The following is a 15248-nucleotide window of genomic DNA, read 5'->3' as shown; positions in this document are numbered from 1 at the left end:
GAGGAGGATGAGGAGGATGAGGAAGATGAGTTGTCACGTCTGGTATACAGGATTTTGTTGAGCTTCATCAGGACTGGTTCTACTTCCTCTTCATCATCTTCATCCAGATTGATCCGTTTAATGAGCTTCTCTGCAGCCTTTGGTCCAAACCTAACCTCCATCTCCAGTCTCTCAACAGCTTCTTCTTCAACTGAAAGGATGAAAAAATAATATCTTTAATGTGTGCACAGTGTTTCTTCAAAATGCTGAGAAGTGTTGTTTTTTTCAGTGCTTACTTGGTAATACAGAGAAAGAGAAATTGTGGCTTCCAGCCAGTTTGTACAGGACAATGTCCTCGATGGACTCTCCAGTTTTAGTGGCAACCTTGAGGCACGCCTTCAGTCCAACACTCTTGTACTTGGCACAGTACCTCTTTGCAAATGAACGAATCTTGTGTTCGTAAATAGGGTCGTCGACTTCATCATCCAGCAGATGGACCTCGGAGGATTCGGTCTATGAGGAGAAATAAATGTAATTATATGTGAATCACAGATACATTTGTGGGTTTTTAAATAGTGTATAAAAGTACCATGCTATCATCAGCCAATGAATCCATGGTAGATGAGACGATCTCTCTTGCGGTGGAACGCCAGACTTTAGTAGGGAGGATTGGAGTGAGTCTCTCAACAGTGGGCTCCTCAATATTTCTTGCCACAGCAAAAGTTGTAACACTGTTCAAGAAAATAAAGTTAGTCAGACAAGTTTTAATGATAAACACAAAAAGTTACATATATATTTTAATCAAAAGTGCAAACAAAAGTTAGGTTTACTTCACAGATGTAATGTTTTCAGGCACATGTACAGGAAGTGCTTCAATCTTAAAGTCGCCCTCTTTGATATTGAGTCTTGCAGCAAACTTGGTTGGGACAACGGAGTGGAGTTTAACTCTTGAWACCACAGCAGCCTGCAGAATGGCGGTGTTAATCCCCATGATGGCATATGTGTTCATAGCAACACTAAAGAGAGAAACATATTGGATTGACATAATTTTTATGACATGGGATACTTAGTGAGAAACACTTAGTATTAGCCAATAAATTTACCTTGGTTTGATCTCAGCCTCTAGCTCAATATCAGTTTCCAAAAGCTTGCGGAGGGGGAAGTCTTCAGGCAGACGTGGTGATGTGGTGGACTTGACTAAGACAACAAATGAGGTMAGGAATTACYACTTTGTAAATCTACWAAAAGTGGATATGGTTTTAGGTGACACTGGTAAARTTTACTCACTCTTAATATCAGCTCCAGCCACAGCAGCACTGTATAGACTGAGCTCCATTGGCAGACCAGCAGCAGTGGGGAAGATGCGTCTCAYTTCAGYAGCCAACCAAGGTTTAGCATATTGGATATCAATACCAGACAGAAGCAGAGKCTTGAGAACATCTCTTCCATATTCCTGAATAGGTAATGYTTTGGCATACTGTAGGGGAAAAYAGACACCGTCAATATAAAGTCTTGAAAACCTTGGTCTTGTGCKTGATGGTTTATTCTGCATCATACCTTAATAGCCTGATCGATCATGGTTTTGTCAATGTCAGCAAAGCAAATCTCTTGTCCAAATAACTTGATGTTAAAGGAAACCAGAGGTTTTSTGGTGGGCAGAGACCTCCACTCAGACATCTGTGAAAAGAGAAAATGTTCTCATTTCATTATATGGTACTGTGTATTAAGTAGTATTTATTAGTGACTTTGTTGCTTACAGCTTTGATGACACGCTTCATTTTGGTGATCCTGTCAACATTTTCAGACAGTTCAGGGTTTTTAAGAATAGCCTCCTGAAGTCCATCAGTTTTCACTCCAATCTATGAAAAAGAAAGCATAAATGTCAAATTTTCACTTTTAAAATTAGYTATTCAGCTATATAATATTAATTTTCCTGTACCTCTATCACATCAGCAGTAGCTCCAGCAATGAAGGCTCTGGCCTTGGCAACAACAGATTTTGGCATAASAGAGGCGGCATCGTTGATGTAAAATGCAGTAGCAGCAGCACCCAGCATCAAGGAGTCTGAAAAAGATGTAAATGACTCAGTTTGTGTTGCAGCACAGATTGGCAAAAGTAAAACTAATTTTATTTTTAAGTCGTACTGTTGTAGATTTCCGCATGGACAACCCTGCTGAAACGGTAGCTCAGTCTATCCAGCTTTGAACCCAAAATTTTCATGGCAACACTGCAAGCAGCAGAACTGTAATGAAGAATAAAAGAGATTACTTAATGTTTTTGAGTGAATGCATATTGACTTGAGAAACTGGGACACAAAAGTTGACTTACACTGATGGATGGCTGGTGGCTGGGGTCCTGCTTAGAGATTTYATGTGAGAGGCAGTGAAGCTGGCAACCTGCAGGTTCTCCTCTCTTTTCACTGAGTTGGCAACGGTAATCACCAATCCCATGGAAGGGTTTGTCTCGAACAGAACAATGCAAGAAAGCATACGGAGCTCTGGGTGCAGAGCTTTGTCCATGTAGAGCTGAAGGACCATTTCCTGAACCTAATTCATAGAAGAAAACAAAAGTCATTGTGGATTTTTGTGAACAGACTTAAACACKTTCAGATGTTGAATKTTGRGATCTTACCAGTCTGGGCTCTTCTTTTGCAATGTTCCTCAGGGCCATGATGGCTTCACTATGGACTCTYATTGGCAGTGATGCAGCAGCGGTACCATGAATGGGCATAATCTTTGTGATTGACTTGAAGCTAGCAGGATGTCCAGCATTTCCCAAGACCTTCAAGAGCAGGACGATGTCCTCGATCTCATTCTTAGAAATAGCTTCAGCAAGACGCACTTGGATGGGCTGTGAGAGGGAGGAAAATCTGCATGTTCATATCTGTTCATTGTTTTTGCTTCACAGAATAATAAAAATGACATTTATAATCTTAAGTTACCTTTATGTATTCAGCAGGACAGTTGGATATCTCAGAGCAGTTCTTATAAATCATTGTACCGTAGCCAAGGAAGACAATTTCACGCAGAACTGGGTTTTCCTCTACTTTGTTGTTGGCCAACAGGGTCTAGAGAGGTGCAAACATTATCAATTWTTTACTCAGTTTGTCATACATAATAATTAAGTTGATTAGTTTGTTGTTTACCAACCTCAAAGATCTTGATAGTCTCRTCATCTGCTGAGACCATGTGAACGGCTGAAACCAAAGCCTGAACTGCCTCAGAAACCTCAATCTCCTCAGCCACGAATTTATCTCTGATGAACTTTAGAGCAGCRGGAGTTGCAGTCGCGGGGATGGCATCCAAGAACCAGCGTCTGAGAAAAATAAAAGGATTAGGATTAAGTGAAGAAGTTGATCTCGTTTCAGTATTTAAAAAGTGTTCAAATGTTCAGTCACTGAGCTCCACCTGTGAACTGGCATTTTTCTGAACTGCTTCCAGTACATTTCCAGGTCCTCACTGTGAGCTACACGGAGAAGTTGGATCAATTCCAAAAACTTCAAAGGGGCATGCTCATGGACCAACTTCGTATCATGGTCATCCAGGTGGTTCAGAATTTCCATGATCTATAAGCAAAGAATAAAAAAGCTGCAACATTTCAAAGCAGAAGACACCTAACTTCCTTCTTACCTCTTCAGGCAATATAAATTAATACCTGTGTCTTAGGGTTGGTGATCTTGAAGAGCTGAAGGGGTGTCTGGAGAACYTCAGTGGAGAACTCGTACTTGAGAGATCCRCGATGATGGTACTCGGCCTTAATTTCTTGAATCGGGGCTTTCTCGATCTCAAGGAACTCCAAGGACTGCCTTTGAGATAAAGTGAAGAAAGATTTAATTGCAGCTTGATTTGTTATAGYTCTAAACATTACTCATAAGTTTAGGCTYACTTGGTCTTCATCTGAGCAGCTCCATTTTCCTCAGAGAAAGGTGAAAACTGGATCAGCTCATCAACCTCTGCCTTCAGGATCATCACACCACTCTCAACTGGCTTCAAGACGTAACTGAATGTTGTGGTACCTCTCAGRCTTTTGTATTCCTGTGAGATGAAATCTCATTGTCATGCAATGTTTTGGTTTCATGGATGTATGCTAGGGCATGTGATAAGTTTGAACTTACTTCCTCGCATTCGTCACATTCCTCAGTGTATGCCAACCCAATGTCCTTCATGATCCTTTCTTGACAGTTGTTCATGTCCCTGGTCTTGGTCAAAAGGATGTTTTCAATTCGTGCATCTTCACCGATCGAGTAGAGTGTCTTGCACACACCCTGAGTACTGGCCTGTGGATAACAGCAGCAGATTAGCTGAAAGTTTGCACCACTTGTAATTGATTTTCAACAAATAGGCTACAGAGGGATTATTGCCAAACCTCCTGCAGATCATAGACTTTATGGGTCTTYTTRATGTTCAGCTGCAGCATATTCAGAATGCCTCTGTGCATGTTCAGCACCAAAGTTGAGATTTCCTCAGGAGCATAGATTTTTCCCACAACGCCGTTGGTGTATTCAAACTTGATGGGAATCACGAGCTGAGGTGCCAGAGCTGCCTTCAGTTTGGTTGCTGGCACTGCTGGATCCTTTGGCCAATAACCGCTGTACTCATAGAGCTCAGGTTCCACAAGCTATAATTTAAAAAATAAAATGTGAAATAATAAAACAAACGTATTTTGTATCTCAGAAGTACAATATTTGCTGTTGGTCATGGTTTTTGTCTTTACCTTCAGCATGCAGGTATCCTTGGCTGTGACACTGAGGAGAACCTTGGTGTTGATTTTGAATCCAGCTCTTGCCAAGCCTTCCTCAGGGAGTCCACCCAGGATGAATGCTTCATACTTGTACACATAGGTGTTCCCGGCAGCAAACTCAGGGGCTGTAAGTACAACATAGATCAGTTATATAATTTGGCAAATAAGTTTTGTAATAACATTTAATTCATGAATGATGAAATGTGCAAAACTCTGTCAATTCCTTTAAATTGTAGCTTACTTTATCATTAAAAAAAATTTAAATGCCCTTTAAAATATCAAATTCTGAACTTACCAACGTTGGGACTTTGTGCGGCTAAAATATAGAAAAAAGGGAAATATTTATTGATTATGTTAGCAATATCTGAAAATATTTATTTTATGTAAAGCTTTAATAGGTATTAAAGTGTGTAAAATGTTTTAAAAGTACTAATTTTTCCAAGAAGTACAAAAGATAAAACACTAAATTCAAGAAAAGCTCAAACATGTGAAATTAGAATAAAATTTAAGACATCAGGAACATACACAACTATGACAAGAAATACAGATACATGTAAAAACGGAGTTCTAGTGTATTAAGACCCCCAAAATTTAAAAAAAGAAAGAAATAATGTAAATAGTTTTGCTCATATTAATTTAAAATATAGTGAAACAATTCAAGTATTCACAACAAATAAACAATGGTTGTCTGGTTTTAGTCACAGCAAAGCAAACTTACTTTTGTTTCAATAACTTTATATAAGATTAAAAAAATAAAATGGTTGTCATTGAAATGAAAAGGTAATCAGTTCCCAAAATGCATGAAATTTTAAATTCATATCTTTCTTTTTGAAGAGAGATCAACACTGGTAAAACCAATATAATAGAGGTTGAAAAAGGACTTATTATGAAGAATAAGAATTAAGGATTGAAAAATACTATAACTTTAATTTTTTTCTAAGTAATAAACTTTTTTAATGCACTATTGGACTTACCCACAAAGGCCAGAGCCAGGGCAAGCACAACCGCTTTCATGGCTGAGGAGGTTGTGGCAGTCTCTGTTCACAAGCTGCCTTTTAAAGGAAAACTCTGTTCTGACAAAAGCCAGGTATTGCGTAACAGATGCATACTGTGGACTTTTGTATGTTTGATTATTGCACCTAATTTGATAGATAACTTATTAGCCTTTTTATCCTGAAATGCTTTTAGAATTAGTTTGATCAACAAAGATTAATGATGTCAAGTTATGGTCACCTGACCTTGTTTTTTTTAATGCAGGTCAAACTTTGTGCATCATGTTCCAAAGTGTTTGTCCAATTTCTTGATCCACAATTTTTTCCAACCATGTTTTTTTAATATTACTTAAAAGAAAAAGTATGTAATAAGAAAATGAATGCATTTTGTGTAAGACAGAAGTCAAACTGAACAAAACAACCCATTCAAAATGATGAAATGTACAATTCATGCAAACGTACAATTGAAAGGTTGCATTTTGACCTGAGGTATTTGATTTAAAAGGTCATATAAACAGGAAAACTTTCATGTACTTCTTTTCATATTGTAACATGGCTACAAAACCGTGCAAATGTTTAGGTTGGCGTATTAGAATTTATTTAAAGTAAGAATGTTTTCACAGGAACTCTCAATTAGATCTTGTCCCTTCTTGTAATCCCAGCCTCCTTTGATATTCAGGGCTTTTTATGTATAGAAAAATGTAGATAAGAATGCTTTTACTTTTAATACTTTTTTATTTTTTGGGGTTTTTATCAGTTAACAGTACAAAGTACATGAACACTGAGCTGATAGAATGGTAACAGTAGCTCAAATAACCACTCATTACAACCAAGGTATGCAGAAGAGCGTCTCTGAACAGACAACATGTCGAACACTGAGGCAGATGAGCTACAGCAGCAGAAGACCACACCAGGTGCCACTCCTGTCAGCTAAGAACAGGAAACTGAGGCTGCAATTCACACAGGCTCACCAAAACTGGACAATAGAAGATTGGAAAAACGTTGCCTGGTCTGATGAGTTTCGATTTCTGCTTCAGCATTCTGATGGTAGGGTCAGAATTTGGYGTCAACAACATGAAAGCATGGATCCATCCTATCAATGGTTCAGGCTGGTGGTGCAATGGTATGGGGGATATTTTCCTGGCACACTTTGGACCCATTAGTACCAACTGAGCATTGCGTCAACACCACAGACTACCTGAATATTGTTGCTGATTATGTCCATCCCTTCATGACCACAGTGTACCATCTTCTGATGGTTACTTACAGCTGGATAACACTTCATGTCATAAAGTGTGAGTCATCTCAGACTGGTTTCTTGAACACAACAATGAGTTCACTGAACTCGAATGGCCTCCACAGTCACCAGATCTCAATCCAATAGAGTATCTTTGGGATGTGGTGGAACGGGAGATTCRCATCATGGATGTGCAGCCGACAAATCTGCAGCAGCTGCGTGATGCTATCATGTCAATATGGACCAGACTCTCTGAGGACTGTTTCCAGTACCTTGTTGAATCAATGCCATGAAGGATTAAGGAAGTTCTGAAGGCAAAAGGGGGTCCAACCCACTACTAGCAAGGTGTACCTAATAAAGTGGCTGGTGCGTGTATGTGTTCTGTTTATGATTCTGTTTAGCTTCAGTGTAAATTTAGGGCCAATGCGATGTCTCCTCTACAGAATTATGTTGATCCATATCTGCTTGTAATTCTCAAAATTGATGCTATTAATTTTGACCTTCTCCATTGCAGAAATGCAGATTTCTAAACTGGAGATATTAAACTGCTAAAAATGGAAAAATTAGAAAGCAATTTTACTATAAAGGATTTTTTTATTCCCACCTAAAATGTTTGCACAGTTCTGTAATTCATTAATGCAGGTAATTCAATATATGTGGGTGTTTGGTTCTGCTTTTCTTTGACTCAGTGCCTCTCATTTTGTCAAACGTTTTTGGAAACTCACCATTGTTCTGGTTTCAAAGTTCAAACAGAAAGGCACCCTGACTGTCATTGTTTGTTCAGTTTGTTTGTTGTGGTCATTATGACCACTGAAGGTCAGGACATTTTAACAGATCTGTCTAGGGGAAGTGGGAGAGTTTTATCTGTTTGATGAAAAGGACATATTTATTCTTTGTCAGTTTGGTTATGACAATGTCACAGAGATGCAGCTAACACTTTCCAAAAATACATGTACTAGGCAGAAAACAAATCATGATTTTATGGTAATTAGAAAATCTTTTTTTACATTTGTATCAGATAAATCTAAAACATTCAGTCTTTACGTTTATCTTTAGTCTATGTGACTCAGCTAATAGCATGTCAAAATTTTGCTCAATATCTAGAATCAACTGAGTTACAACCATTTTAGAGTTTACTAATGATGCTTAGCTGTGGAGACCATCTTAATTTGGATTCAAAGTGAAAGTTAAAAGTTATCAAACAGCATGGGATAAATTTCCATTGTTATGCTGATGATACTCAGTTATATTTATCCATGAAACCCGATGAATCCAACCAGTTACTTAAACTACAAGCATGTCTTAACGACATAAAAACATGGATGACCCTTAACTCTCTGCTTCTAAACTCAGATAAGACAGAGGTTATGGTTCTTGGACCTGAACATCTAAGGGATCAACTTTGCAGCCTTTCACTTTCTCTGGATGATATTAATCTGGCCTCCAGTTCTTTTTTTTTTTTTTAATCTCTTCAGTAGAACAAAGAACTTAATATTAGTGTCTTAATTTCTTCATCATCAGTGATTTTTTTAAGTAAAGAGAAAATAGATAAAGAGGGAAAAACAAAGAGAAAGGTAATTAGAAAGATTGAGATAGAGATTAGAAGTATATTAAATTTACACCAAGAAAACACAGGACCACACATCCAACATCTGTCCGCTCACCTAAAAATAAATGGATAAATACATGGATGGCATACATAAATACAGTATATACAGTACACATACCCGTACATATATAAAGATATACTGTACATACATACATGCCTACATTCATACATATTGTAGATATATATACACAGAATAAATATACACACTCAATGACCAGTCAGAACCCCCTGGGTCAGAACACCTGTTTGTGAGCGGTTGTGAACATGCGTGTATATACAAGATTTCTCCAATGGAATATTTAATAGTGACTGTGGATAACCTAAGACCCAAACCCCAAGACACGAGGCGGACGTTGGGAAGACCAGAGCCCAAGGACCTGAGAGGGATCCCGAGCGCAGAGTTCCAAGGGGCACCCGCATAGGAAGACCCCCCACCCCACCCAAACCCCAGCAACCACACGCACAGATCCTGGGGCCAGCAGCAACAAACTCATGGACCCACCGGCACCCGCCACACCAGAGCAGATCCAGGAAACGGCACAGAGGTCCTGGCCCCCAGGGCGCATTTTGTCCAAAAATGACATGAAAAAACTGATTCATGTATTTATCACGTCTAGACTGGATTACTGTAATTCTTTATTTTCTGGACATCCAAAAAACTCTTTAAGAAGTCTTCAGTTAATCCAAAATRCTGCTGCTAGAGTTTTAATGTGAATTATAATAAGATATAAAATTTTTCATTTACGTTCGCCTTCGTCTCAGAGATGTAAACAACATCTTTTGAGATATTGTGAGAGCGAGGTCTCTTATTCAAAGAGGCAATTACCCATGATGCCTAGTGACCCCATAAGTAGGCTCCCTAGCCTGGCCTCCGTCACTTTTCGTTTGAGAGAGGAGAGTGAGAGGTAAGCATTGTTGTCACGGCACCACGCAGTGGTGTATTTGATATGTGATTGAGACGCTGTCTCTTTCTTTTACAATGACGCTTGGTGAGGGCGATTCATTGATATTGGTGGAGACGTAGTCTCGACATGAGTGATGATGAGTGTGAAGCCGGTCCGTCTCGGCTCGAGCGGACGTGCTTGATCTGTTTGGATCAGATTCGGCAATGGAGGTAGTTTTTGGGGCTTTTCGCCTTTTCGAACTCAGAGTGAGTGTACTCTTGTGTCTGGTCAGATTGACCGACCAAAGCATCAGGCTTCCAGTGGTCCGCAACCTAAGTGGCGCAGACAAAGAAAGCTAAGCTAAGTCTTTGTAAAAGAGGGAGCCGTGTTAGCTTCAAACTACTTCCGGCGACGGCAGCCGGTTCGGTCTAAGAAACAGAGTGATGTTGTTAACGTGCAACACAAGGCTGATCTGAATATAAGTGAGTTGAAATCACAGCTTGGACTTAATCAGCTGATGTCTCAGTTCTCGTCGCTGACGAGCGCGGTCGCTTTGGCACGAAATTCTCAGACTAATAGTTCTGTTAGAGGACCTAATACAGAGGATTTGTCTGATTTAATTGATCCAGCCCATACTGATAGCTGGGAGGTGCCAGACACTGCAAGTGCAGGAGAGCAGGATGGCTCTCAGGCGCCATCTTATTTTGATCCCTCAGCGTTTGCTGAGAATCTCGCTGGAGATCTAGAGGAGGTGTGGAGTATTCCACAGGCCGACTCAGAGGTGAAAACTGGACTTGCTATAGCTAATAATTTAGCCTCTATTGTGGATTTGGGATGTATAAAAAGAATAAGTGAGGACTCGGTGAAGAGACTTACTGATAAATACTCTCGTCCCAATAATTGCAATTTTAAGCTTTTGGCACCCAAAGTTAATGAGGAAATTTGGACAGAGCTGCATAAAAGGGTCCAGCAGTCTGATTTGGGTTTTCAGAAATTACAGCAGACGTTGGCCGCTGGGATGATTCCTGCACTGCGTTTGGCCTCATTCATGGCTTATCTGCCGGTGGCGCAGAGAGTTCAGCGCAAGATGTTGTTGTCTGATGCTATTATCATGTTATGGCATACTATGCACTCATTGTCGGTGAGACGACGTTATTTCATCCAGCCAAGATTACAAGGAAAATACACCTCTTTGTGTTCCATTGATATGCCAATTTCAGCAAAATTGTTTGGTGATGACCTGGTCAAGCGGATCAAAGAGATAAATGAACTGGCTAAGGTGTCTGTTGGTTATCCTCACCTAGGTATTCCTGGGAGGTACAACAACAACAAGTATAATGCTTTCCAGATTGCTAGAGGACGAGGGTCCCAGAGAGGAGACTACACCAGCTTCAAGATGGGAGACACCATGGATCAGAGGGGACAGGCTGGCAAACCCCCTGAGCGTGATTGACAAACGGGTCAGTGGACCACACACATGACTGCTGGTAAACTAGCCTGTTGCATAAGAGAATGGGAAAGCATTACAGCAGATCAGTGGGTTTTGAGCTCTGTTTTGGGCTATAACATAGACTTTGTCACTGAACCACTTCAGCTATCAATACCATCAGAAATTCAAGTTTTCAGACTATGAGTCAGATCTGCTTGATCTGGAGATTCAGAACAATAGCCAAAGGTGCTGTTAGGATAGTGGAACCTGTTTCAGGCCAGTCCATCTCTAATTTTTTTGTTCGACCAAAAAAGAACGGTAAACTCAGACCTATTCCAAATCTGAAGGGGCTGAATAAATTTGTTAGATATGAGCATTTCAAGAGGGAGCTGTTTTCACAACTACTAGACATTATCCAAGAGAATGATTATTTCACATCTCTGGGTTTATGTGATGCATATTTTAGTATTCCGATTCATGCAGACTTCAGAAAATACCTCAGATTTTATTGGAGGGACATTCTGCATGAACATCAGGTGTTACCATTTGGCACTAGCTCAACACCTCGAGTGTTTACAAAAGTAATCAAAGCAGTGTTTGCTTGGTTCAGACAATAAGGCATCCGTTGCACTTTTTATATTGATGATTCATTGATCATGAATCAGGTGTTATCGCAGAGTGTTGCCCAGACTCAGCTTATGATTACAAAGTTGGAAGAGCTGGAATTTGATATCAATTTTGAGAAGTCTGTTCAGGTTCCCACTAATAAGATATTGGTTTTTTGGTTTTGTTATTGACTCTGTAACATTCAGAGTGTGTCTGGCTGACAAACGAATAGATGCCATTTTGGCGGAGGCTCACGTCATACTTACAGCAGATAAGATTACAATCAGGCTGCTGGCCAGATTTATTGTTATGATTATCCACACTTTCACAGCAGTGCTACCTGGTCCATTACACTACAGATGTATGGAGCGGGAGAAAATTCAGGCTCTGGCATTCGGCAATGATTTTGAAATGACTATTAGTTTGTCATCCTCCACTGTGACTGAGGTCAACTGGTGGGTGAATAACATAATGGTTCACAATGGCAAATTAATCTGACAAACAGATATTTCAGCCTGGATTCAGACAGATGCCATCATGGAAGGTTGGGGTGGTGTGTTTGATGACAATAAAACAGGTGGGCATTGGTCAACATCAGAGTCCCACAAACACATTAATTTTCTGGAATTGTTCAGTGTGTTTCTCTGTCTTAAGGCTTTTTTCAGTCAATCTTGTGATATTCATGAACGCATTCAATCTGACAGTGCAGCTGTAGTGGCTTACTTTAATGACATGGGGGCATGGCATCAGAAGAGTTGGATAACCTGGCTGCACAAATCTGGAATTGGTGCATGGACAGAAACATTTTTATTACTGCAAAGCATGTGCCTGGGAAAAATAACTCAGTGACAGACACACTATCTAGAGTGTTTTCAGATGATTCAGATCGGAAACTAAAACCTGAGATATTTTCTAGAACTTGTCAGTTTTCTCTCCCAGACATAGATTTGTTTGCTAATAGGCACAATTCTCAACTTGATAAATTTGTGTCTTGGAGGTTTGAACCTGGGGCCTGTGCATGTGATGCTTTCTCCATTTCCTGGACAAATCATCAGCCATACATCTTTCCACCTTTCTGTATGTTAAGTAGGGTGTTGGTAATGGTACTGAACTTATAGAGCGCTTTTCAAGTCCCTCCGGACCCCAAAGCGCTTTACACTAACAGACATTCACCCATTCACACACTGATGTGTTGATGAAAATCCGGAGGGATAGAGTTCTAAGAGCTATTATTATTGCTCCATTATGGAGAGCAGCATCTTGGTTCCCTTTGTTGATTGATGCTCTTATTGATTTTCCTGTTAGACTTCCACGTCACAATGATCTCCTGGCCCAGTTCCATCCACTTCAGAGACGGCTGATAATCACCGCCTGCAAAGTATCAGGGGTGCCCTCAAACATCAGGGACTTCAGGACTCAGTCATTGATGTCATCTGTTCCAGCTGGCGACCGGGAACTCAGAAACAGTATTTGTATGCATGGTGCAAATTCCTTGTTTGGACCATTGGACGATCATGCTGTGCCACTGAAGTGACTGAAAGCACAGTGATTGCATACTTGGACTTTCTTAAAGAGAGTGGGAGCTCATATACAGTGATTAACACTCATAAATCATGCATACTTCAGACTTTACRGGTTTTAGGTGCTACTTGGGTCTTAAATCCTAGGTGGTTGCCCAGGTACATGAAAGGATTACATCATTTACGGCCACCGAGGCCTCGTTACACTCGGACATGGGATGTCAGTAGTGTTTTGACTTATTTATCTTCTTTGTTTCCTCATCGAAGTTTAAGTTTGTAAGATTTGACATTAAAGCTTACAGCATTGCTGGCACTGGTCACAGCAGCAAGAGCTCAGACACTGGTGGCGTTAGATTTAAGTTATCTGCAAGTAGCAGGCGATCACTCTAAAGTGAATTTTTTAATTTATGAACTCACTAAAACAAGTAAGTTGGGCAAAACGATTCAGGAGATTCTTCTGGAGAGTTACTCTAAACCAGAAATTTGTGTATTGGACAMATTGTTTGAACATATGAGTCGCACTCGGGAAATAAGGACTTCAAGTAGATTGTTGATTGCATACAAGACATTTTCTGCGGTGTCTACATGCACTATAGCCAGATGGCTATGGACAGTGCTCATTAATGCAGGAATTGACCCCAATCTTACAGAGGAGCTTCTGTTTCAGCAGCATTTAACAGTGGTGTTTCACTGAAACAGATTTTGCGGACTGCAGATTGGACTTCAGTTAATACGTTTTAAAAAGTTTTACTACCGACAGTCCGGGGAAGGGACTAAGTTCTCGGATAGAATTTTGAGTTCTCATTTCAGATGATCGGAATTTTCTTTCTTAAAATAAATTTTGTTGGATTGCATCTCCATTGAGGTTGTGTGGTTGAATACTGTGAATTAGCCCACACAAGCAGTGTGATTGTCATCAGCTTTGAACATGCTGTTTACATCTCTGAGACGAAGGCGAACGTAAATGAAAAATAATGCTCCCTCATCCCAGCAGATGTGCAGGATGAGGGACATTATTTGAATTGTAGTGAGCCTGAGGTTCAGAGAACACCCACCACTTTTTTTGGAGCTAGAGTTAGGGGTTGGCTGAGACCCTCCCTTTTTTAAAAAACTTTGATGACAATCACACGTGGTGATGAAAAGTGACGGAGGCCAGGCTGGGGAGCCTACTTATGGGGTCGCTAGGCATCATGGGTAATTGCCTCTTTGAAGTAGAGACCTCGCTCTCACAATATCTCAAATGATGCTGTTTACATCTCTGAGCCTCAGGCTCACTACAATTCAAATAATGTCCCTCATCCTGCACACCTGCTGGGATGAGGGAGCATTTCTTCAGTTTTAACTTCTCTCCCTGTCAAATTTAGAATAGAATTTAAAATATTACTCCTTACATACAAAGCTCTTAACAACCAAGCTCCATCATATATTAAACATCTTATTGTTCCAYACTTTCCTAACAGAGCACTTTGCTCTCAGACTGCAGGTTTACTTGTGGTTCCTCCAGTTTCTAAAAGTAGAATGGGAGGCAGAGCTTTCAGTTGTCAAGCTCTTCTCTTGTGGAACCAACTTCCATTTTCTGTCCGTGAGGCTGACACTCTGTCTACTTTTAAGATTAGACTGAAGACTTTCCTTTTTGATAAATCATATAGTTAGACTTAGGTTTCCTGAATTATTCCTCATTTCTGCTGCTATAGACTTAGACTGCTGGAGCACAAACTGACCACATTTCCTCACTCTGTTGTTGTGTTTAATCTCTCTTCTCTTCATATTTATTGTAATTATTTCTATCAATAACATGTTTTTTTTCCTTTTTGTCTCTTTTCCAGAAGTAGGTGCACCTGGACCAGTTMTTCAGTGTCTCTTTCCTGTCCCCCAGCCCAGCCAGTCGAGGCAGATGGCCTCCTTTCCTGAGCCTGGTTCTGCTGGAGGTTTCTTCCTGATTAGCAAGGAGTTTTTCCTCTCCAACATTTGCTCAATATGGGAGACTGTGATGAACTGATTCAAAGCGGTCTGCTGGCTTCTTCTTTAGATTGTTCTTTTTTTCATGTACAGGGCACTGAGACAGAGTTTTTTGTCATTGTTACATTCCTTGTTCAGTTCTGTGACAGAAAAACAATCATCTCAAARATTGATGATGCCTGTTGTGTACAGGCATCATAAGTTCATCAGTACAGTCAATCATTATTGTTCCCCTTCCATTTGTGTGTGTGTGTGTGTGTGTGTGTGTGTGTGTGTGTGTGTGTGTGTGTGTG

General features: G+C 40.1%; 1 protein-coding gene across 1 annotated transcript in view; it reads right to left on the bottom strand.

Annotated features, from left to right (window-relative positions):
• The window catches only part of LOC106537276 (vitellogenin-1), a 10177-nt gene extending 4444 nt beyond the window's left edge, over positions 1-5733 (bottom strand). The window contains exons 1-22 of the mRNA XM_014034666.1: positions 5694-5733; positions 5015-5035; positions 4693-4844; positions 4345-4596; positions 4094-4255; positions 3865-4013; positions 3634-3784; positions 3387-3544; positions 3129-3294; positions 2921-3046; positions 2611-2829; positions 2308-2525; positions 2124-2221; positions 1919-2043; positions 1737-1838; positions 1537-1656; positions 1267-1456; positions 1083-1176; positions 810-995; positions 569-710; positions 276-492; positions 4-190 (exon numbers count right to left, since the gene is read on the bottom strand). Coding sequence (XP_013890120.1) covers positions 4-190; positions 276-492; positions 569-710; positions 810-995; positions 1083-1176; positions 1267-1456; positions 1537-1656; positions 1737-1838; positions 1919-2043; positions 2124-2221; positions 2308-2525; positions 2611-2829; positions 2921-3046; positions 3129-3294; positions 3387-3544; positions 3634-3784; positions 3865-4013; positions 4094-4255; positions 4345-4596; positions 4693-4844; positions 5015-5035; positions 5694-5733 — 3275 coding nt within the window. The remainder of the gene's footprint in view (positions 1-3; positions 191-275; positions 493-568; positions 711-809; positions 996-1082; positions 1177-1266; positions 1457-1536; positions 1657-1736; positions 1839-1918; positions 2044-2123; positions 2222-2307; positions 2526-2610; positions 2830-2920; positions 3047-3128; positions 3295-3386; positions 3545-3633; positions 3785-3864; positions 4014-4093; positions 4256-4344; positions 4597-4692; positions 4845-5014; positions 5036-5693) is intronic.
• Positions 5734-15248: the final 9515 nt, after the last annotated feature.

The sequence above is a fragment of the Austrofundulus limnaeus genome, unplaced genomic scaffold (genome assembly GCF_001266775.1).
Source record: "Austrofundulus limnaeus strain Quisiro unplaced genomic scaffold, Austrofundulus_limnaeus-1.0 Scaffold8, whole genome shotgun sequence".
Classification (NCBI taxonomy): domain Eukaryota; kingdom Metazoa; phylum Chordata; class Actinopteri; order Cyprinodontiformes; family Rivulidae; genus Austrofundulus; species Austrofundulus limnaeus.
The sequence above is the reverse complement of the archived record's forward strand: the minus strand, read 5'-3'. Positions and strand labels throughout refer to the sequence as shown.